Here is a 22989-nt window from a genome sequence, read left to right on the forward strand (position 1 = left end):
GGCAGCACATTCATCCTAATACTCTCTATTCTACCTGAAAGAGTAAGGGGTAGCACAGCCCACCTGTTAAGATCAGCAGATATCTTATCAATTAATTTATTATAGTTTGCCTTATATAACTTATCTAAGTCTTGTGGTATAGTGGTGCCCAAGTATGTAATACCTTCCTTAGGCCACTTATACGAGAATGATGCTCTCATCTGGTGCATGATAAGTGAGTTCAGAGCCAAAGCTTCTGTTTTATTAACATTGACTTTATATCCTGAAAGTTTTCCAAATTTGGCTAAGCAATCCATCAGTCTTGGGACTGAACTTAGAGGATCCGATATATATAAACTAAAACGTCATCCGCGTATAGAGAAATTTTATGGATTTCGTTGCCAATTTCTATCCCTTTGAAAAGTGCCTCATCTCGTATCACCTGTGCCAATGGTTCGATGATTAACGCAAAAAGGAGCGGTGATAGTGGGCACCCCTGGTGTGTTCCTCTACCCAGACCAAAAGATTGAGACATATGTCCATTAACTCTGATCATGCTTTGCGGGGCAGTGTACAGTAGCTGTATCCATCTGATGAAGTTTGGGCCAAATCCAAATGTATCTAAGGTTTTAAATAGAAACGGCCAGGATACGCTGTCAAATGCTTTTTCAGCGTCAACCGCTAATGCCATGCAGGGATCTGGGTAATTGCTACTATGCTCCATAACATTAAGCAGTCTGCGGATGTTATCTGGCAGATGGCGACCGACTATAAAGCCTGTCTGGTCTGGATGTATTAAAGTATTAATAACCGATCCCACTCGTTTAGCTAGTATAGAAGTTAGCAATTTACAGTCTGTATTTAAAAGTGCAATTGGCCTGTAGGAGGCGCAATCTGTGGGATCTTTATGTTCTTTAGGTATCACCGAGATTATTGCTTCCTTCCAGGCCAGCTCTCCTTTCTCAAGAGCATGAGAGTATGCTCTCTCCAAGATTGGGCTGATGAGATCAATAAAGATCTTATAAAATTCATTAGGTTATCCATCTGTACCCGGACTTTTATTCTCTTTATCTTCAATTTCCTCTTTAGTTATCGGTCTGTCTATAAACTCAGATGAAATAGCATCTATTGTGGATTACTAGTTTAAATCTTAATGAGCTAAACAGTCTGATGCTAGCACTAAGCTAGTTTGTCTTGTTTAATGTGAATGCACGCTATCAATTTGTTATTTGTTTGTTGCAAAATGCCTCTATAAAAATGCCTTTCATGGTTAACTTACCATGCTTATTCACTTACTTAGAGCAGATGGTGTGATATGTTCCTATGCCCCGTGTGTACTGGGGCCAAGCTTGAGTAACACACAAGTTGCAATTTGTTAAACTATTAACTACAACTATTAATACATTTTATTGGCAAATTAAAATGTATTAATAGTTAGTAATAAAATTCCTTCCAAATTTGCCCAGAATATTTTCCATGTATTAGCATCTAATAGAGAAGGGAGCCTCATGCACTGTTGAATTACACATCTCACAACACACTGTATGCATTGAACAATGGTGTAGGTTGGTCTGAATTAGCAGAAAAATGGTCAAAATGAGTAAGAAACTCAATAACATCTGTGTTTTCCTTTTGCTCGAGAATTTTATGGAGATTTTTCCCTTTTCCATTAAGAACAAAGAGCATTCAGTCAGCCAAACCATTCCTCACCCAAAGTACACTAGACCACTCAAAATGCTTCCCCTTGTTAAAAGACCCTGCTTGCTTACTGTGATCGGTTGGAAAAAACATACAGTGGAAGGTATCCACCCCCACAACACAAACACAGATTCAGTACAGCCTTTTCAAATTGCCTCCCAGGTGTTCTGGTGACATTGACAGAAAGCAAAGCATTATGGACCCATAGTTGTGTAACAAGGCTAACCAACGGGCAACTGTAAACCACTTTTTGATTTCTTTGCCAAATTAGATTTCATAAAGGAAATCTAATGAGAGCAGCCCACGTGTAAGGAAGCACAAACTTTCTGTCTAAATTTACATTCATATTGAATCAACACTCAGCACTCAAAGCAATACTTCTCTCACTGTTCAAACTGCTTTTGTTGTTGTACCTCACACGGCTGCAAAAGACATTGATGAACCACTGGCTAAACCTTTGTAAAGGTTAAAATCTTCTGTCCAATGTCAAAACGGCACCCACGTGCAATACCTGTAGCATCCTCTGGCGATGGAACTGTCTCGCAGGATCGTCTCTGGGTCATGATAAAGGCTATTGGCATGATTGTTAAAAGTACAGACTCTCCCCTAAAAAGGGCATCAAAGTATTGTCTACGACCCCAAGGGCTTCAACACTCATGAAGTCTCATGTTAGCATTCTAAGGGAATCTATATTGTACAGAGAAGTCACACAAGAACCATGCCATTGTTTCTGATCCCTCGCTAAAGACTCAGGGTGTGTCGGGTTTCATTAATTACCCTTAAGGTATGGTCCATGGTACTCCCAATACAATAGATTTGTTCCCATACAGTGAAGTTGAGGGGGACACGCCAAACTATACTGACCTCGTTTCTGTCCAATCCTAAGAAGGAGGGCTAGCTATAAAAGCAGCCCCCTGCATCCCCATGCATTATAACAAGCAGGAGACAAGCAGGGAAAGGGGAAGCAGGAGTGGGACAGTTCAGGTGGGTGTCTTCCAAGGTAACAACAATCTTCAGTCAAAACATCTGCAGATGCTTCAGTTTCTTTTGACGCACTTTGAGATCCTGAAGCTCACTTTAACTTCTTCTAGAGCACCTGAGATGTGATTGAGCTTTTTTTTTGCTTTCACAGATATGTTCACAACAAGGAAGGCAAAAATGAACCTTCTCAGCTTTTTCTTCTTGGCGTCCATGGTTGCCAAAAGTTGTCAGCTGACATTAAATGACTGTGGAGCTGGCTTTCGACGTCCAGGTATTCCTATTTGTTCTGTTTTGGTATCTTATCTCTCAACTTTCCATGCATTGCAGGTCCTAAAGAGGACTTCATGTCTTTATTCTCAGTGAAGGTGAAGCACAATTGTGAGATTAATTCCATACAGCTACACTAAATTACTAGTACTTTCACTGCACTAAATTTCTAGTACTTTCACCCCAAACACTCATAGCTCATTTGGGAACTCTGAAGGAATGCAATTTTGCCACACAGCTGTTGACAATAATATGCAAAGCAGGAAAATTGGATGTGCACATTTAAAATAGCCATTTTAATCCTTCCAAACATTACATTAGCTTATGAATGAATATGTTTTCAAGCAACAACGGAAAGAAAAGTTCCTTACTTTTCCCTTTCTTAGAATACACTGACATCTCAGTTGATTGTGGCACCTCCTCAATTGACCTGGCTATCCTTGTCTGCCCCGTCATCTACACCGGCTACAACGAGTCTCTGCTCATCCTCAACAATATGTACGATGACCCATGTAAGGGAGCCTTGGACGAGACCGTGACCCCACCCGTTGTCAGGTTCAGCTTCCCCCTGAACTCGACCAACGCCTGCGGCAGCAACTTCAGGGTCAGTAGAGCTTTAAGGAGAAGTAAGATGCTTTAGGAATTTCTGAAAGCATCATCTATCTTTCTGTTCTTGATGTAACCGTAAATGTTGCCTCCAGACCACCAGTGCAGCTGGCACAGGGATCTTCGCTGACTTCTCCAACATCCAGACGGTCAATGTCAGTGGTGTAGTGCGCTCCCATGATCCAAGCACAGGGACAGTCACCTATAACGCCGAGCTCAAATATTTCTTCTCCTGTGCTTACCCTCTGGAGTACCTCATCAACAACACCCGCATGGATGTGTAAGACCTCTCCTGACACCTCATCTTGTATCCCTCCAATTACAGCTGAATCGCAATGACTGTTTAAGATATTTATGTACCTGGACATAGAGTGTGTTATTACATGGGACATTTGACAGATTCTGTGACCGTTTTCTGTAGAATTTGTACATTTTGAATGTATACAGTCACTGTAAATTTGCAAAAACTGGCAGACTTTTCTAAAACAAACCCCTGAGTGAAACCATACCCTATGACATGTTTTTTTGAGTTCTAATCCTATATAGATTACTTGCCTTTGGTGAAATACATCTGTCCTGATCATAATGTCAACTATTCTCAGTATTTCTAGTCGTAAATCTAGCTTATTCTTCCCATTCTAGTTGAAATCACTGTCCAGTGTGGAGAACCAAGTAGATGCATTTGCTAGGACTTCTGTCTCAATACATCATCAGACTTAGCGCCCCAGCTATATCTAGATCAGAGAATGGTGGTCCAGTAAAGTACCAGAAGACTCTGTGCCACTCCGCATTTTAGCGCAATGGGGCATCCCCCAATTATTAGACAGACATGTGTTATCCATGTATCTCCTCCCTCTTCCTGACACCAACCCTTGTCCCATATAGGTCATCATCCTCCATTGCAGTGAGGGACAACAATGGAAGCTTCATCAGCACTTTGAGCATGGAACTCTACAGTGTAAGTCAAGACAGCAAAGTTTTATGTTGCAATGGTAGCTGTGAGGTCAGTGAGGTCACTGCTCTGCGACAATAGTCCATTTAATAGACTCTACCTACAGTAATTTATTATAACTATATAACTTGTCCACCTCTTCTAAAAAAAAAAGGCCTTTTGTTAGAGGCACCCATTAGCTGAGTTGCATTTAAGCAATTCTGATATTGTGAAATATATAGCTAGCAAGTTTGAAATTTATTCCGGTTAATCAATCATCAATCATGCATTAGATACTTAAGACCAATTCAATTCACTTATATTCAATTCAATTCAATTCAGTTCAGTTCAGTTCAGTTCAGTTCAGTTCAGTTCAACTCAACTCAACTCAGTTCAATTCAATTCAATTCAGTTCAATTCAATTCAATTCAATTCAATTCAATTCAATTCAATTCAATTCAATTCAATTCAGTTCAGTTCAGTTGTGTTCAATTCAATTCAACTCAGTTCAACTGCAATTCATTTCAGTTCAATTCAATTCAATTTGTCAATTAAATTCAGTTCAGTTCAGTTTAATTCGATTCAGTCCAATTCAACCCAGTGGAAATCTGTGCACATAGCAATACACCACATCATAGAGCCAACAAGGGAAAGGAAGCCTCCTAAGGTGATCTGTGTGCAGTGTGAGTGTTAACCAGGGGTTGCAGCTGGTCAACTACAATGTTCTGTTGACAGGATTTCAACTACACCACCCCTCTGATCATACCGCAACTGGGCATAGAGCTGAGGACCAATGTCTATGTCCAGGTCAAGGCAACCAACTTGACTGATCAGTAAGACCATCCATGTATCTCTCCAACCACTGACTCTTCTCTTGAGTCATTTGTGGCAGTTCTTAAAGCTGCACTAGGCAACTTTGCACATTGGTGCCTCCAAGAGGGCAACAAAACAAACTGTAGTAGATGGAATTTGAAGTCTTAGTACAAGAAAAATAAGTGCTTCATCACCTAAAACCTCCACTGTCACGACTTTGACCCCCGTCGCTCTTCCCCCAACAGGTACCACGTCCTCCTGGACCGATGCTACGCCTCCACCTCTCCTCATCCCACCAACTCCACTTACTTCAACCTGTTTGTTTCGTAAGTCCTCAAATCTCATTCTGACGAAACGGTCAAAGTCCAACCTCGACTGACGCTCTTTCTTCTTTACGTCCGACAGGTGCTCCAGGGACCAGATGACCACCATGCACGAGAACGGGGACAGTCAGAACGCCCGCTTCTCCTTCCCGGCCTTCAGGTTCATCGAGCAGCAGAACGAGACGGTGTCCACCTACTACCTGCACTGTATCACCAGACTCTGCGAGATCAGCACCTGCAGTGGCTTTAAGGTCAGTAAAGAGTCAACAAAGGGCAATGAAATTCAGCAATATCATTACTAGTTACACTCTTTCTCTCCATCTACAGCAATGTAACAACAGGAGGAGAAGGGATGTTGATGATGAAACAGTGACAGATTCCACCACCCTCTCCTTAAGGAGTCCCATTGTCACCAAAACTGAGAATGGTAAGCATGATATTTAGGTAACACTTTGCTTTAAATGCTGTTATAAGCACATCATAAGAACATCATAAATTAATCGCAATAACATCAGAAAATGTTAAAATGTATAATAATGCTTTATGAATATGGTATGGCACCGTTATGAGGCTCTTATAAGTTCTATATTTACCATGGAGCTATATAGCCTATTTATTTTGGTCATAAGGTATTATAAGCAGGGATGTAGTGGAGGGTAAACCTGCCTAAACTCACTTTACCCACGTTTTTAGACTGACACAAATCTTTATGAGGTAAATTTATATTACATATCATAGTAAGTAGTATTGAACTGATATAAGTCACATGTGGTTTTGGTCGTTTGAGGTGAAAAAAAGCATAAATTAATGCTTTTCTGAAAATATACTTGATTAATGTCTCTACTAGTGGTTGTGATGGCTTATAATGATCGCCAACTGGAGGTGGTAGTTTATCCACCTTTTTATTTACAACTACATCACTGATTGTAATCCATCATAATTGCATCAGAAAATGTCAAAATGCATCATAAAGCATGGATGTGATTTGATACAGTTATGACGTTGTTATAAGCCACTTTACCTCATTCCACATAATATGTTCAGTTTATGAATAATGGCATAGTAAGAGGAACGTCAGTAAGAAATTCAGCACTTGTATTAGATGAGTCATGACACTTATGACCCGGGGTAAATATGAAACTTTTAACAACCATAATGGTGCAATGCCGTATTCATAATGATTTATTCATAAGTTGTTTTCAGGAGAGGAACTGGGATAGAAACTAATGGCTCCTGTAATGACCTCTGCCATTTACCTGGCAGATACCAATTTGCAGTATATGCTGTACTTGTAGCTACAGCTACATCACATGTATGTTCTTGTCTGTTTGTCGACCTTGGACTCTCAAATTGAATCCAGTTTGATTGCGTAGAAGACCAGGAGGCAAATCTTTGACATATTTTTTCTTATACACAGCTTAGACTATTTGATCAGTGCAAATACATATTGATTTTCTTTCTGTCTTTCTTTCTTTCTTTCTTTCAGATTTGGCATCTAAAGAGGAAGGTAGGATTCCCTTCATTGCTTCATGTTTTGTATCAGTTGCCTAAATAATGACTCATTTGTATTCCGAGAGGTTTGTAAAGCTACAAATGTTCAGTCTATGTACTGTCTGTATGACAGTGAAATGAATAACTTGGGACTTTCACCTATCCAATTACTGACTGCCTCAAGGACAGAAGTGCCAGTAAGACTGTATATCATGATGTGAGGAGAGGTCAGGTGATACACTGAGCTCTAACACTCTTGTTGTCCCTGGTTGTCTTGTGAGCAGATGTGTCCAGCAGCAAGTCTGACTCCAGCCTGGGCCTTGGCGTAGCCGTGGGCGTCCTCACCCTCGCCGTCATCGTGGTTCTAGCTATGGCGGCCGTCTTCTACAGGAAGTTCAGACACTGTTAAAGGGACGCGGCACCTATTCACCACTCTGCCTGCACAAGCTGAATTGTGGGAGATTTGGTGTAGGGCAAGGACTAAGCTCAGCGTCATATTGCTCTCGTCATCGTCCTTTTTACATGTAGCATGTTCAGAAATGTGGTTTTGTGGCTTATATTTCTTGTGATGTTAGTTCTGCTAGTCTTCATAGGCTGATTTGAAATGCAGAGTGGAGAGAAAAAGTTATTTTTAGATGTTTACACGAAGAGATGCTTTGCTTGTTTTAGTACAAATGCAATATAGAAGGAAAAGCTTAAGTGTTACGCATTTGTGCGCTTTGGCCTTTGAAAAGCAAAGAGCAGAAGGGAACAGGGAACTACTAGTATGTAGGTAGGGTAACCAGAATGATTTAGCCCCTTTGGTGATGTTTTAACAGCAGAGAAGAATGTACAAAATGGTAAGGCAACAAAGTGTTCCATTGATTTTTATGACAAAGCCAAGCTAAATTGAATCAATGTGCGTCTGTGTTTGTTGGACAAATGATGCAAACAAACAAAACGTTTGATACGTGGTAGAACGTGGAGAGTTTTGAGAGTGAAGTTACTGTTCAAGATGTTGTTTTCATTATTTATTAGGTTTTTGCTTTATATTAATAAATGTTTGATATCTGAAGATCAATATGAAATAACCTGTATGGACAGTTCTTATTTATCAGCACATAATTGGACTTCCACTTTTTAAAATCAACCACCATATTCACTCTCACAACCTACCATCTTGACCATTTTTTTTTTTTTTTTTTAATGATTGACAGTAAATTACAAAGTAAGGCAAGTATAGTGGGTATGCACAAAATAGAGAATAAAAAGTTAAGCTGGTTAAAACCTGTTCTGTCAGCTTCTCAAAAAGCGTATTTTGGCTTTCATATTTCAATCTTACAATCTAATTTCTGCATGTAAGTCCCAAACAGTGTGTGTGTGTGTGTGTGTGTGTGTGTGTGTGTTCCATATCTCTTTAACCTCATAATCGAGCCTGGTCATAGCCAAATTAATACAGAGTTTCTGCAGCTCCTTGAAAAGTCTTCAAATGTATTAAATCACATTATCGAAATTCAAGGCCTTAAAGGTCTTAAATATAGTTAAACAAGGCATTTTATATCCTAAATTTACTGTTCTTCTGTTTCATTCTACCTGGCATGAAAAAGGTCTTTAAAAGTCTTCAATTAGACTTGATAAAATGTGCAGACATCCTGTAATGTAACATGCATATGGAGGTGAAACATTAAAAGTAATTTCAGTCAGGAGAGACAAGTGAATGAAGTAAAGATAATTGTTTATTATAACAGATGATATAGTGAAAATTAAGTCTTGACAAGAAAGTCTTTGGCGCTTAGACTCTACAGGGAGATTTTGTAATCGAGGGGCACCAGCCCTGAGCAGCAGCAAGATAAATCCCCCCATGGAGTCCAGACACTGGTGGTGGTGGTGGCTGATGACTCTGCTGAGACTGATAGGCTGGTGAGGCTGATGAGTGAAGAAGCTGATGAAGCTGATGAAGCTGATGAAGCTGATGAATCTGCGAAGACTGGGCGGTGACGGGGAGGTGGAGGGGTGCGCATAACAGCAGCATGAATGGACTAAAGCGGAGACAGAGAAACATATTTAAAAAGACAGCAGCAAGATGATAGGCTAACAATGGAGGTGTGTCGCTGTGCTATTGGATGTGACCAGCTGATGCGAACAGCTGATATCTCAATTGACGGCCGGGAAATGACAGCAAGGAAATAATGAGTGAGCATGCGTGAGAGATGTGAATGGCAGGATGGTATGAGAAGTAAAACTACAGCCTAAGCATGCAAAAGATAGTCTTCCAGACTGAACCTTCGCTAAAGCTCCATGTGTTGCCGTGTCTTCATACTTTCACAGTATCTCCCTAAATACTACGGCCTGTTTGACGACCATGAAATGTACTCACAGTACGTATCTTACACTGCATCACTTCAACTGAAGAGCTGCATAGCCTTTTATGGGTTGAGAAAATTCTGCAAATGCTTGGCTGGCAAGGCTATTTATGTCAGTTCCTGAGAAGTTGACATCATGGAAAGACGAGGTTTTTGCCTGACAGTGCAGATATGTGCAGCATGTATGCCACTATATCACCATTTTCCCCCAAAATTGATCAATTATGTCCAGGAAATATGCTGAAAAACGATATAAAAACAGTAGGAACCCTGGATGATGTTACATGTGTCACTGACCCAGGACCTGTATCCAGTCTCCAGCTGCTGCTACACCCTCCTCTCCTGTTTGTCCTCGACGCCATCTATTTAAGGCATACTTGTAGCATCTAGTTTTACAGCACGTCTGTGGACACAATGGGGGTTCGCATGTCACTGAAACCAGAGTCTGTGTCACTTTCTATACAACCTGTTCTTTAACTCGACCTTTGCGAGGGCTCACGCGTTAATATACACAAAAATATGTACATCACACACAATGAATCAAAACCCAAACTGGAAATTGGATGCCAATGTGTCAAAAGTGGGAGGACAAAATGGCCGGGCAAACAAAGGAGGAGGGAAAAGCCAATATGAAAGGTATCACCACTCCTCCTCCTGGAGTCAGGGAAGGGCAGCGGTCGACTTTAATTACCTCCTCTTGCTATAGTAAATCAGGACTGCGTCAGAGGAAACAGGGGGGAGCCAGGATTATCAGCACATTCATGCTGATGAGGATGAGCAATTCTGTCTTTTTAAGGGATAGCAAAGCCACGTGTGTCAATTCACTAGACACTATGGTGAAGTCCCTGCATCTAAAACAACTGGAGTCATGACAAGATATATTATTACTTGGCCAATGTGATAAATTAGTCATCAATACTATCAGCTTAAAGGGAACATTGGCCATGAATGCTACGGCTTCCAAACAGATTTAGGGCAATTTTTGTTAAAACTACAAGATCAAATTTGGACTCACAGCTGCACTAAGCAAGATTTTTATGTAAAATACACATCTTAACAGCCTAATCACTAAGTGGGGTTGCAATAGAGAAGAGCGTCCCATCCCCACTAATTTAGACGCTATAAATTCAACCTATTTGCCCAAATTAATTCTGGTGTCAAAAACTTGAGAGCAAAATACAAACTGTCTCCCAAACATAGTAGTTTTGATTTAAAGCGGCGATCACATATTAGAGCAAGTGCCTCATAAAATCGATCTTGGATTGATTGGATTGTAAAGTCAAGGAGCAAATTTTCCCTAACATCATCTCATGGGCATATATTATGAACGGTATAGTTTATCAAAGCCTTTCTTCTGGTTGTCAAAACAGTGACAGCAGAGCCGAGGGGATATTAGGTTACAGCAACAGGCCTTTAGTCGATAAATGATGAATCCCTGTTGTGGCGAAGATCATGCATTCAACCCTCCAGACTCCATTGTAGGTAGTAAATCAAGCAAAATTACATTAGTGTATTCATATTTCAATGCAAAATGATGCGTTTCACCTTTTCAGTTTGGGGTAAATGGCTGGGGATCCGGTCATGTTTGCCTGGATTAACTGGGACAAAGTAATACGAATTTTCTGAGCTGATTACATGTCTTGAAGCCAATCCCTATACAGTATTAGATAAAAGTAGGGAAGAGAAATGCACTGTAAGATACTGTGTGTACTGGCAACCTGGTGGAGTAACAGTATCATGTTGTCAAGTGCAAGTACATTAAATGTGTGCTGTAATTTAAAAAAAGTACCCAGTGACTTTCCATCCCTGCCAGTTATGTCCTGAATCACTGTTTTGAAGCTGGATTGGTAACTTTAGCCAAGTGGGTGTTCGTACTTACACTGTGCTCACCATTGACTTTCATCTGCATGACAAGCCTTGTTTGACTCGGCCTCAAAATAATAGGATGGAATTTCCTTTTCAGTTCTGCTGAAAAGTGCGGCGTGGATTCAAAGGGAAACTCCATCAGCAAGTCGCTCAGTTACTGGAAGAGAGAGAGAGAGAGGGAGAGAGAGAGAGAGAGAGAGGGAGAGAGAGAGAGAGAGGGATAGAGAGAAGGTGTTGTATGGGACAGGATGAGATGGGAATCATGGAGAGACTTTGAACCTGCCAGCGAGCAGGAGTGGGCAGTAGTGAGACTTCAAAGCAGAGCGCATCACACACACACACACACACACACACACACACACATACGCACGCACGTACGCACACACACACACACACGCACACGCAAAAGGATCACCAGTTTGTTGTTTCATAAGACAGCTGAAATGAGGGAAAATAATACTAATACTTTTACTAATACTACTACTACTGCTAATACTACTACTACTACTAGCACTTCTGCTATTGTCACTACTATTACTGCTACTGGCCCTACTAGTGCAACTACTACAGTACTACCACTAGCTATATTACTAATATAGCATATATACTAATAATATACTGCTAATATTTCTAGTATTGGAACTATTGCTACTACTAGTACTACTACTACTGCTACTATTACTACCACTACTACTAGTACTACTGCAACTTCTACTACTACTACTACTACTGCTTCTAGTACTACTAGTACCACTACTTCTACTACTACTATTAGTGGTAGTACCACTACTAATATTAGTACTGTTACTACTGTTACAAAGTAATTACAAAGCTTTACAAGATAAATAAACATGTGAAAATGACATGGGTTTGTAATTGCCGCATTCATTTTGGGACTTGTGGTGAGGGAAGTGGGTTGAATGAACGTTAATTAATTTCACTTTTCATTAATCCAAGCGACACACCCTCAAATAAGCACAATAGCAAAGAAACCTCAGCCTTCCATTGTATTTGAACAAAAAAGATGGAAGTATTTTCACGTCAGCACAGTTTTCTTGTGGGGTTTCTGTGTTTCTGTTAAATGTCTCGCTTCCTGGACCATTTTTTTTTACATGAGTTGCAGCAACTCACATTGGAAAGCACCATGTATCTCACCAGCTTCCACTACTTTAAGACTGTGTTGTGCAAATCAGTGATTTCCCAAGGCAGCCAGTAGAAGGCACTCTAATCATTCTTTTGCACTCAGGGAAAAACCTTAGTCATTTTCTATCCCCTAACTACTGTGTCAGCCTCTGCCTCTTATACTTTATATTCATTATATACACATATATTCATTGAGATATCCCCATTGTGTGTTGCAAATGAGAAATTGAGGCTTTTAATGAAAACACTCTTAAGGGGGACTTTAAGTTTGAAATGAAAATCTCACTCTGTGACTTTCAATTTCAATGGAATGTACTCTAAGCTACAGTATATAGTGCAGTGGTTCTCAAAGTGGGGTCCGGGGTCCCCCAGGGGCCCTTGAAGGGGGTTTCAGGGGGGTCCCCAGCAAAATGGGGAATAGTTTAATTTCACTTAATTCACTTGAAATAACCCCAATTAGAAGATGTATACGAATGACTATTCCAACTATTTCACTCTCACATACAGTGCAGACAGTTATACATTATTCAATACTAAATCAACAGCAACAATAATCCTCCTATATGGGGTTTCCTGGGACTTAATCTTATCAAACAGGGATCCATGGGCTTATATCTGTCTTTTTGGTGTCTGTGACATGAAAACATTGAGAATCTCTAGTATACAGTATGATAATCAATAATCTGACATCCTGCTTATCAGTCCATGTTGACATTACTTACGCCAAAGTAGGCTATCTTACACTTATTTTACTTCTTTATGTAACTTCTTGCTTTTTCTTCCTAGCTCTTATTTCCTTACCCAGCACTTATATCCTTACACAAAAACGTGAAAAGTGTGCATCATGTGGTTTTATTTGACATATCACATGTGAAAACCCTTCCCTGCCTATTTGGACAATAGTCAAAGCACTTTAGGTTAGGTAGTGGCTGGTAAGTGAACATAACAACTTTCCCTATGTGTTCATGTGCAATATGCCATTAAGCCAGCATGTCATTACATGCAATATGTCAGTTTGAGCAGTGTATCAGCTGGGGCAGCATGCTGTACAAGGCCAATAAGATGTGGACTTGCACTATACTGTACGTCAATATGTGGATATAGATTTTTCTTATATATTTCGGGGGGTATATGGCATTGAATGTCTGTTGCTTATTTCCTATTGTGCCAAATGTTGATTTGTATTCAGAATCACATTGCCATTTTGTCCGGTAACAGTGTTTTTCTTTTGCTAATTACCTTAATGTCTTTAAGGAAATGAATAGCAAGTCAGCAATGGTGTATTTTTTTAAAATTTTTATTTGCCTGTAGCAATTCAGTAATTAGTGTGGAAGAGTTTTAGAATACACTACCCAAGAATTAAATTTAACAATGCTGGGTGTCCAGGCATGTACACTTTGTTAAACCCCACGGCAACATATGGTGCCGTGCCTACGGCCCAGTCCAAAGAATGTTTTTATTGCCATCGCCCACCTGTTAACAGAGTTCTTAGTTAACTGCACTAACCCTTCCTTTCCGAGACGTCACCGCTCATCCTTCATGGTAATAATGATGTGAAGAATGTGGTACTTTTTAATCCCCGAAGGAGAAATTCTCTGTTCTCTTGCCCCTCCTCCACAGAGAGGTCAGAGGTCAGGGTCAGATTCAGAGCAGCAGCCCTGGAGCTGGTATAAGGGATTCTGTGTTTTTCTCAAGGACACTTGAGCAAAACCCCAGTTGAAGGGTGGTCTCTCTCCAGCCACTAGCTTCAGCAGTGCAACTAATAATCAGAAAATAAGGTCTATTCTTCTGCGGGATCTAATTGCCACTCCAGCTCATATCTTTTACTGGAAAACTTTTTTACTAACATTTGCTGGTCCATAACTTGGACAATTCACGAACTGTTTTTATCGTCTAGCAAAGTAATTGAGATCTCCTTCATTCACAAGGACAATCCAGTCAAATGTATCTTAGCCTTGTACCAACCCCAATGTACATCCAGAATCTACTGCTACCAAGACGAGTGATGAAACATGAATTCATCTTTTTTGAGAGTCCTCATATACAAAGACTTTCAAGGTTGACATTTCTAACTTTTCAAATGGGGACATTTTTCCAGATGTCATCCTTTCTGTGGACATTATATTATGTATTTATATTATATATTCTATATATATATATATATTCACAAGTGTCAGAAATTAGAAAAAATGACACTTCTTACCAATGTGATCTTATTTTTTGGTAAATTCCATTTCCACTAAAGAAAGTGCACTCTGACAAAGCCCAACTTTAATTGCTAAATATTTAAATTATTAGTCGAAACTCTCAAACACTCAAAACACCCCGAGGCTATAAAGTCAATACATATTTCTCCAAATGTTAATTTGCTGTAACAATGTTTTTTCTCCCTCTTAATAATCATTTACACCCCCACCTCTCCTGTTGGTATTCTACTACTATTTCATATCCCTTGCTCATTGTTTGTACATGATCTGTTATTTCTACAATAAAAACTAGCACTGCAGTTAATTATGGAAAATCTACAGTAGGCTAGTCTATTTGGATTTCCTGTTTTCATAACATTGCTGAATATTCCACAAGGAGAGCTGTTGAGTTGCACCAACCATGGAACCATTTTGCTCCATGAAATAAAATACATTAACTAACATCAGCTTTGAATTTTCGTCCTTCAATTAGGCTTTTCATATTGTTTGTTGCTAGCCAAATGCTAATCGTTTGGGAAAGGGGACTACTAACCTGTAGCTAGCAACAACTGGAAAACACACCAAGGACCAGAACTGACTAACAACTAATGATAACAAGGGAACTATAACTACATATGAACAATATTAACTATAACAACTACTCAATGCAACGCTATGAAAATCTTCATAATTTGAATGCTATTGTAGTCCGCTTTCCCCGATGCTAGATGGAGCTTGACATGGAACAGCAGCTTATGTTTTTGTTGCCTGTGCACTCTATTTCAGGTGAGCAACCACATGTTCATCCACTGTGCGCAGTGATACAGGGAAAGTAGTCCCTACTAGTTCAAAGCAGTAGGCCATGTCATCTCACTTTTGAGATAATGCTAGTGGTCTACTATCTCTATTGTATGCTAAAGTGTTAGAGCAGCAGAGTCGATATACCGGGGACACATGGATGATTTTAGTGTCTATGTTCTCATCACTTCACGGGTAAACTGACCAACAGCACAACCTCGGAACAACTTGGTGTATTCCTTTGAGTTTTCTTCACTCATGAGCACATCACTAGTTTAAGGCTAGTTTCAAACGCGCCACCTGCTTTGTCTGTGAAGCTGACAAATTACGCTGTGTTTACCTTTTATTGTGTTTACCTGCCTCGGAAACTGTATGGTTTATTTTCCAGTTGAATAAAGAGTTGTTGTGTTACGCATTGCGCTCTAGTATATAAGTATTTGGCAGATGAATACCTACAGGTTATAGGCAGATGAATACAAATTAAATCACAGTAGGTATATGAAACCCTCTTAAGTTACAAATGTAGGCTAAACTACTCTAATTCAGCTAAACTGGAACAGTTTGTAATGACTAAACAAAAATATATCACGGCCTGTCGTGGTTTGTGGGTTAATCACTTGTCCTTACCTACAGCAGCGATATGCCAGACAGTCTCTGCACTGCACACATGTCAACTGTCTATCTGAGTGTTTGACAGTTTGACACATCTACCTAACAAAGTGTCAGGTCTGCAGTCGGATCAAATTGTAGAATGTAAGGTTTTACTTTCGTTTTCACCAGCTGCAGTCTACCAGAAAGTTTCCAGTGACTCATGCTGCCTTCACGTGCACCTCGGTAGTCCCCGTGTACGTCGAAAGTACCTGGGGTTTGGGGTTTAAATACCACAGATATGGACGCCTCAAAGACACTAGTGACTGTGCTTCTTTTGTTTTTTTATCACACCAAAAAAAAAAAAAAAAAAAGCATAACTGTTTTACCACATTCCTTAGAGTATTCACTACATGACAACTCTGAATCTTATCAGCCAACTACTCTTGTCACCACTGTGGGCCAGCTGAGGTTCTTTTCATAGATTTTGCTTGCAAATTTACCCAGTGATTCATTCCTATGCAGGTTACTACAGCAACAGAGAGGTTAAAAGGTGGTTTCAAAGGCCATTCTTCATCCAAACCGGTTCAAACCGCCTGTCAGCAAACCCCCACCCTGCTGAAGTGTCCTTGAGCAAGACACTGACTCCCTACCAGCTCCAGGACTGCTGCTCTGTATCTCTGGAAAAGCATTTCAACTATGTTTTGTCTCCAGCAATGTTAGCCTGGGGTGTAACAGATTTTTTAGACAGATTTTTGCTGTTTGTGTTCATTTCTGAGACAATCCCCATTCATTTTTCCCTTAGACAAATAATTAATACATAATTAACAGCATGAACTTTACCAGAACTGTTGAAAAGAATAGAAAATGTATACAACACAACCTGCAATGCAATCTTGTGTCAGCTCCCAAGTAATTACAATCAAGCATGTGGAGATTGAATTATTCTCCAAATCCCAATGGAGAGTCCACTGAGCTTTAAACCCAGCCACCAGGAGGCACCATGATGACTTTCTTCCCCAAGAGTATTACTTGATTGGATATTTGGTTTTAATTCCCAGTCTTAATTTGAATCCCTGAGTAAGCAAAACAAATTACCATGTTGAAAACTTAATTTTACCAGCAGTAGACCTAGATCATGATTTTAGTTTTGCTTTTTAGGGTTTTTGTTAATTTACATAATTTCACTTTGCTGTATTTAGTACTCCATGACGTGTTAAAGTATTCATTTCAAGCTCTGTAACTCCCGATTCAATTTTGCAAGACTAGTTCCAGTTTTTGGAATAAGTGTCAGATTATGTGCGCAATAAATCAGCTTTGTTTGTCAGTGAAGTAAGCCTTTCATTTCTGTAATTGGGGTGGGTGCCACCATAATTGAAAAGCAGCCCTGCGAAATGTGACTTTGTGCGTGCGTGTCTGTCTCTATGTGTGTGTGTGTGTGTGTGTGTGTGTGTGTGGTGGGGGAGGGAGTTGATTTAAGAGATAACCACAGGATAAACACGTTTTCAGACGTTAACACCCCCAGGCTTGTGAAAACTAAGACTATGGGAGTGTGACCTATTGCCCTTACCAAAAAAAAAAAAAGCCCTATAATATTCCTATAATATTCCTTTAGAGAATATACCTACTATCACCAGTAGACAACCAGACAAACAATTAATGATCTGTGATACTCGATAGTGAGTTTATAGTGACCTTATCATACTTTATGGTATCTCTATCTTCAATGGTATCACTATAATATTCCTATAGGAAAGCATAGTGTGTGTGTGTGTCTGTGTGCCTGTGTGTGATATTTGTAGAGCTTCTTGCTCAAGCACCGTTTTGTTGCCTTTCAATCACCAAATCGTGTTTATTACCAAAGTATAGTCAAAAGCCTTTTGATTTATGGGACTATCAGCAATACACATTTATATTAGGCTACATACACCTTTGCTTGACTTTATGAGAGGATAGCCTACTACTCACAGCTAAATGAAGTCTCTATAGTGATATTATAGGAATATAAAGAGATTTTTCGTTAGGGTAGCAAGTTGCGCACAAGTTGGCACAAACCTTTCAGGACTCATTCAAACGTCAACACTGGGGCATTTTACCCACACCGTTTTAGCGGAGATGATTTGTAGTCTAGGGGATGTTTATTTTTCAATAATACATGTGGCTTTTTTTGAAAACGATGCTGAGTTGAAGGTGGGGCGAAAAGGCGGAGTTAATGCTGCCCTCAAGTGCTCCTCGTAAACAATTACGTTGCACTTCAGAGGACTTGTAGCCTAGCTGGTCCAGGTGCCACCTGTCGGAAATAATAACAAAATGGACCCTTAAATTTGATCTTGTAGTTTTTTTTATCATTCTAATGGAGAGCAAAGATGAAAAGAGAAAACACGAGGAATCTATTTGGAAAAACATAGGCTATTCACATCAGGGAGCATTCAGGACCAATGCCCCCTTTAAGATGATAGTTTGGTGACCTATATGTCTAATAATGTATTACATTGACCAAATGATAGTATCCTGTCAGTCAATTAAAATAAACACATAAATAATACATGTGAGTTAAAAACCATTAAGAAAGTAGGAATAAAATAAAATAATTAACTAGTAAAAATAATAAGACATGTGAATTAAAACCATTAAAAAGTAAGAATAGAATAAAATAAGATAAAATAAAATAATAAGACCAGCAATTGACCAGTAAAAATAATCAGACACGTGAGTTAAAAAACATTTAAAAAGTAAGAATAAAATAAAGAATAAAATAAAATAAAATAATAGTTAAGACCAGCAAACCAGACTACTGAAAAGCGCAGCTAAAAAGGAATGTTTTCAGTTTAGTTTTAAAAGACGATAGCGTTGGAGCACACCTAACATGATTGGGTAGGATGTTCCAGCGGCTTGGAGCATAAAAACTAAAAGCAGTTTCGCCAATTTTCGTGAAGACCCGGGGAATAACCAGATGGCCTGTTCGAGATGATATACAGTATATACAGTATAAACAAGGCAAATGACACTGGGACTTTCCAATACCTCATGGTCATTGACACCCCTGCCGGCAAAAGTTACTGTATTACACATCACCTTTACCAGTTAGTGAGAATCCTTCAATGCTCTCCGCCCCCGAAACGTCACATCTGGGCAACTCGGGTATGACAGAAAAATCGCCACCTTCCCCACTTCTAGCTACCGCTTTGTTGCGAACGGTCCGCGTGCAGCTCAAGTTGGAAAGTCCATATTTCCGACGGCACTTAAAGGCAGCAGTCTAAACAGCAAAAAAGAAAAACCCTTTGGCGACGAGGTTCCTCTTCTGTGTGCGGCGGCTCTCTGCGTTTTTCACCTGCGCTCCCACACCGAGATACGAGCTTGGGAATCTTTCGGACTTTCCTCACCTCTTCAAAACCTAAGCGACATTTCCACCGGCCGTACTCCGACAGTTTAGACCGACTTCAACTCCTCGGTTCCTGAAGCCTACCACAGGTATCCAGAAAACCTTGATACTTTGCCTTGAGGATGGATTCGCCTGCTTTCCTGTTGCTGGCTCTCATGAGCGCCGGGACGCTTCTCCAAGGTAAGCCGTGTTAATAATGTAATAGGAATAGCTTTCATAATTGTTGTAGTCTAATTGAATGGGCTCGTGCGGCTTAGAAAATGTATTCTACATGTTTTTTTTGCTAGTAGCCGGGTAATCTTACCTGTAGGCTGAGTTTTTTGTTTTTTTAACGCATTATGGGAGCAACTCACACCTGAAGTTACTGCTCTTGTTTCGTGACTCTGTATTATATCGGATATAGAGTCACATTCACGTGTATAGTCTGCTCTATAGCTCGAAATGAAAGAGCGAAGTAAATGAGGAAAATACTCCGTGGAAAAACCGCACTCTACTCAGTTGCGAAAGCTAATGCGCAATGTAGGTGCATGTGTAACCTGCTGCCTTTTGGTTTCTTGTGGTAAAACTGAATGGAAAATGATGGCGTTGAATAGAAAGGCGGGCAAGCTCTGTGACATCCAGTGCTCATCATAAGGCAGCCAACCACCTACAGCAACAAAAAGCAGTTCTATTTTAAGAAAAGCATACATTTCTGCTTTTCCCCCCTTTGAAAGTCTCTATGTTCATATACATTCAGTTTGATAGTACTTACTGTGATATATAGCCTATGAACTCATGCCATAAAGGTTTCTGTCAGCCCACAAAGGAGGCTAAACTCATTTCTGCAAATAAAAAGGAGGGTAAACTTGAGTTTAGATGGGTTTACCCTCCACTCCATGCCTGGCTATTACTTTTAATGAAGCCAACTCCTTGCCCAAATAAAGCCCACTGCCCCCCCTCCCCTCCCCTCCCTCCCATTTCTATGGAGCAGGAATGCAATTGCATGCCCCCGGGGTGAAGATGTGGTCGCTCCTCTCAGATCATTTGTAGGTAATTAGGGATGCGGCTGTTGCAGTTTGACTGTAATCCTCACCTTTGTTTGTATATGTAAGTGTGTCTGTGTGTGGTGCGTGTTGTATTAGTGGGTGTGTTTTCAATGGAAGTCAGGAATAACATTGTCGTACACGTTCAATGACTTCTGTCATCCAAGTCAGGGGCTGCCAAACTTTTTTCATGCCAAGGGCCGCTAAATGAAAACACTTTAGACCCCCATTTGAGAGGAATGGCGCTGTTGTAGGTGGGGGGGAATGAAGTATTCATCCTTATACATTGTAATGAAATTAAACTATACCTCATTTTGCTGGGGCGTGACACCCTGGAAACCCCCTCAAGGGACGCCCAGCTTGGGAACCACTGTTTTAACCCCCAATAATGTAGAGCTGATAATGGACGGCTAATCTGGCAGTAAAATCAAGAGCCGGGCCTTGAAAGACTGCAGACTCTTCACTTAACCATCACCAGCGCTCGCACCCACGACATCTTGTGTCACTTACACACACACAGGATAACTCAGAATAGATCTTTTCTTTTGGGGGAGTGAGGGCAGGTGGGGGAGTGTGTGTGTGTGTGTGTGTGTGTGTGTGGGGGGGTGCTGGGGTGCAGCAGCGCCTCCCATTTTCCAGCGCTCTTATCTCCGGGTGGCTGTGTCTTCGGCCATCTCTCTCGCTGCTCTGTTCACAGAGCTGCTCTTTGTCAGAGCGGCTGGAGGGCGGGCAGGCTGTCTGGGCTGTGGGTGGGGGTGTGTGTGTGTGTGTGGTGGGGAGTGTGTGTGGGGGGTGGAGGGGCGGTCCACCATTCACACAGCCTGGGGGGGGGGCTCCCTCTCCATCACTTGATGTTATCTGGTGCTGCTGGGATCGCTGACCCCACGGGAGGAGGGAACGTGCGTTGTTTTTTCTTCTTTCTTTTTTTTGGGTTGCGTTTTCGTTCAGCGATGAAATCCATATTTATCCTCAGCCTAATGACAGATACCGCACTGTAGATAGCGGCTGAAGTCAGTTTCCAGCTTGATCTGTGGCATTCCTCACATCAAAGGAGGACAACTTTCAAAGGCAGTTTCAGACTTAGAAGTTTGAAGCCACGGGAGACTTTCCAGGGTGACTTTAAGAGTGGTAGGCTGCCAGCACAGGCTGATGTGAAGTGATACACTGAAGTGTTGGCTGTGGAAAAAAAAAGTGGATAGGTGACTGGTAAACAGTATTTGGAAAATTCATTATTAGCGGCAGAGAACGGCATTTTAAGAGAGAGGGGTTTCACATTAGTGTCTTAATACCTGCAAACATGAAATTAACATAATTGGGGGGCAGTGGTGGCTTAAAGGTTAGAGAAGCGAGCTTGTGATCGGAAGATCGTCGGTTCAATCCCCCGGACCGGCAGGATAAATCTTGGTGGGGAAAGTGAAAAGCAGCGCTTGCCCCTCCCTCATTACCACCACTGAGGTGCCCTTGAGCAAGGCCCTTAACCCCAACCGCTCCAGTGGAGCTGCTCAGTGGCAGCAGATCAGACTGTGGTTGTACTGGTCAGCTTCCAGGTGTGAATGTGATCAGGGCGTTCCTGAAAAAGAGAGCATTGCTCTCAGTGAAACTCCCCCTGAATAAATAAAGGTGAAATAAAAAAACAATTCAGAAAGTGTTCAAGCATAGGTGGGATTTGTTTAGCTCTTAATCCACTTTGAAATGCTTGGAATGCTCTAGATTTGTGCTTTTGGATATAAATAGGTTACATAAATAATGTCCCATAAATAGCTCACGAGGGTCCCAAGGCATGCCAAAAAAAATCTTCTTTGCAGACTTTATGTTACATAGTCTAGTATGGACCATGGAGCTATTTGCAATATAAAAGATAGTCACACACATTATTGCTGTCTCACACTGTTACAAGTACAGTGTGAGACAGCCAGCATTGCCAGCATGCACAGACGGAGGCAATCAATGCCTCATGTCCAATAAAGTAATACTAACAATATTAAAAACTTTATTCAAACCAAATTTGTAGTTGTAATGCTGTTCTGTGTCGATGGGATCATGGGCAAAACCTCAAGTCTTTGTGCAACAAAAGGACAAAGGAGAGGGAAGTGCATAAAAGTTAACTTTGAATAAAATTTAACTTTGAAGTTTTACATTAATTTCTCTTGGCCTAGATCCTGGCACTGCAGCAAAGAGAATGGCGCTCATCTAACTAATCAAAGTTGAAAAACTGGCATCACTCAACCTATCAGACAGCTATTAACAACCAATTAGTAAAGTGATTTACAATTGCCACTGGCCAAATAAACACTTAATTCACCCCATGACATGAATAGCCATCGATGACTCTTTTATTAGAGAAGAGCCATTTTAATTTTAACATTTCTTTTCTTCCCCCTCAAATCACAGCAGTTCACTCGGAGGACTCGGCCCCCATTAAAGTACCTGCTTCTTTGGTCTCGAGCTTTGATCCTATCTGAGCAGGGATTATAATTCATTGCAGTTGGGGTATAATTATATTCCGCACATGTGCTTTGAAATGGACCAAAGAACCAAATTCTCCAGGTTGTGAATCATATCCACATAGGTGA

General features: G+C 40.6%; 2 protein-coding genes across 3 annotated transcripts in view; both read left to right on the forward strand.

Moving 5' to 3' along the window:
- Nucleotides 1-2871: 2871 nt before the first annotated feature.
- LOC139931379 (zona pellucida-like domain-containing protein 1) lies at nt 2872-7498 on the forward strand. Its single transcript, XM_071924868.1, has 10 exons — nt 2872-2929; nt 3312-3529; nt 3627-3811; nt 4417-4489; nt 5198-5295; nt 5521-5601; nt 5681-5849; nt 5926-6025; nt 7085-7105; nt 7374-7498. The coding sequence occupies exons 2-10, from the start codon at nt 3422-3424 to the stop codon at nt 7496-7498; spliced, it is 960 nt and encodes a 319-aa protein (XP_071780969.1). The 5' UTR covers nt 2872-2929; nt 3312-3421.
- Nucleotides 7499-19340: 11842 nt separating this feature from the next.
- Nucleotides 19341-22989, forward strand: part of alcama (activated leukocyte cell adhesion molecule a) — a 68935-nt gene continuing 65286 nt past the window's right edge. For both annotated transcript variants that reach the window (XM_071924850.2, XM_071924849.2), the window contains exon 1: nt 19341-19574. In XM_071924850.2, coding sequence (XP_071780951.2) covers nt 19517-19574 — 58 coding nt within the window. In that variant the 5' untranslated portion in view covers nt 19341-19516. The remainder of the gene's footprint in view (nt 19575-22989) is intronic.

This window comes from Centroberyx gerrardi, chromosome 11 (genome assembly GCF_048128805.1).
Source record: "Centroberyx gerrardi isolate f3 chromosome 11, fCenGer3.hap1.cur.20231027, whole genome shotgun sequence".
Classification (NCBI taxonomy): domain Eukaryota; kingdom Metazoa; phylum Chordata; class Actinopteri; order Beryciformes; family Berycidae; genus Centroberyx; species Centroberyx gerrardi.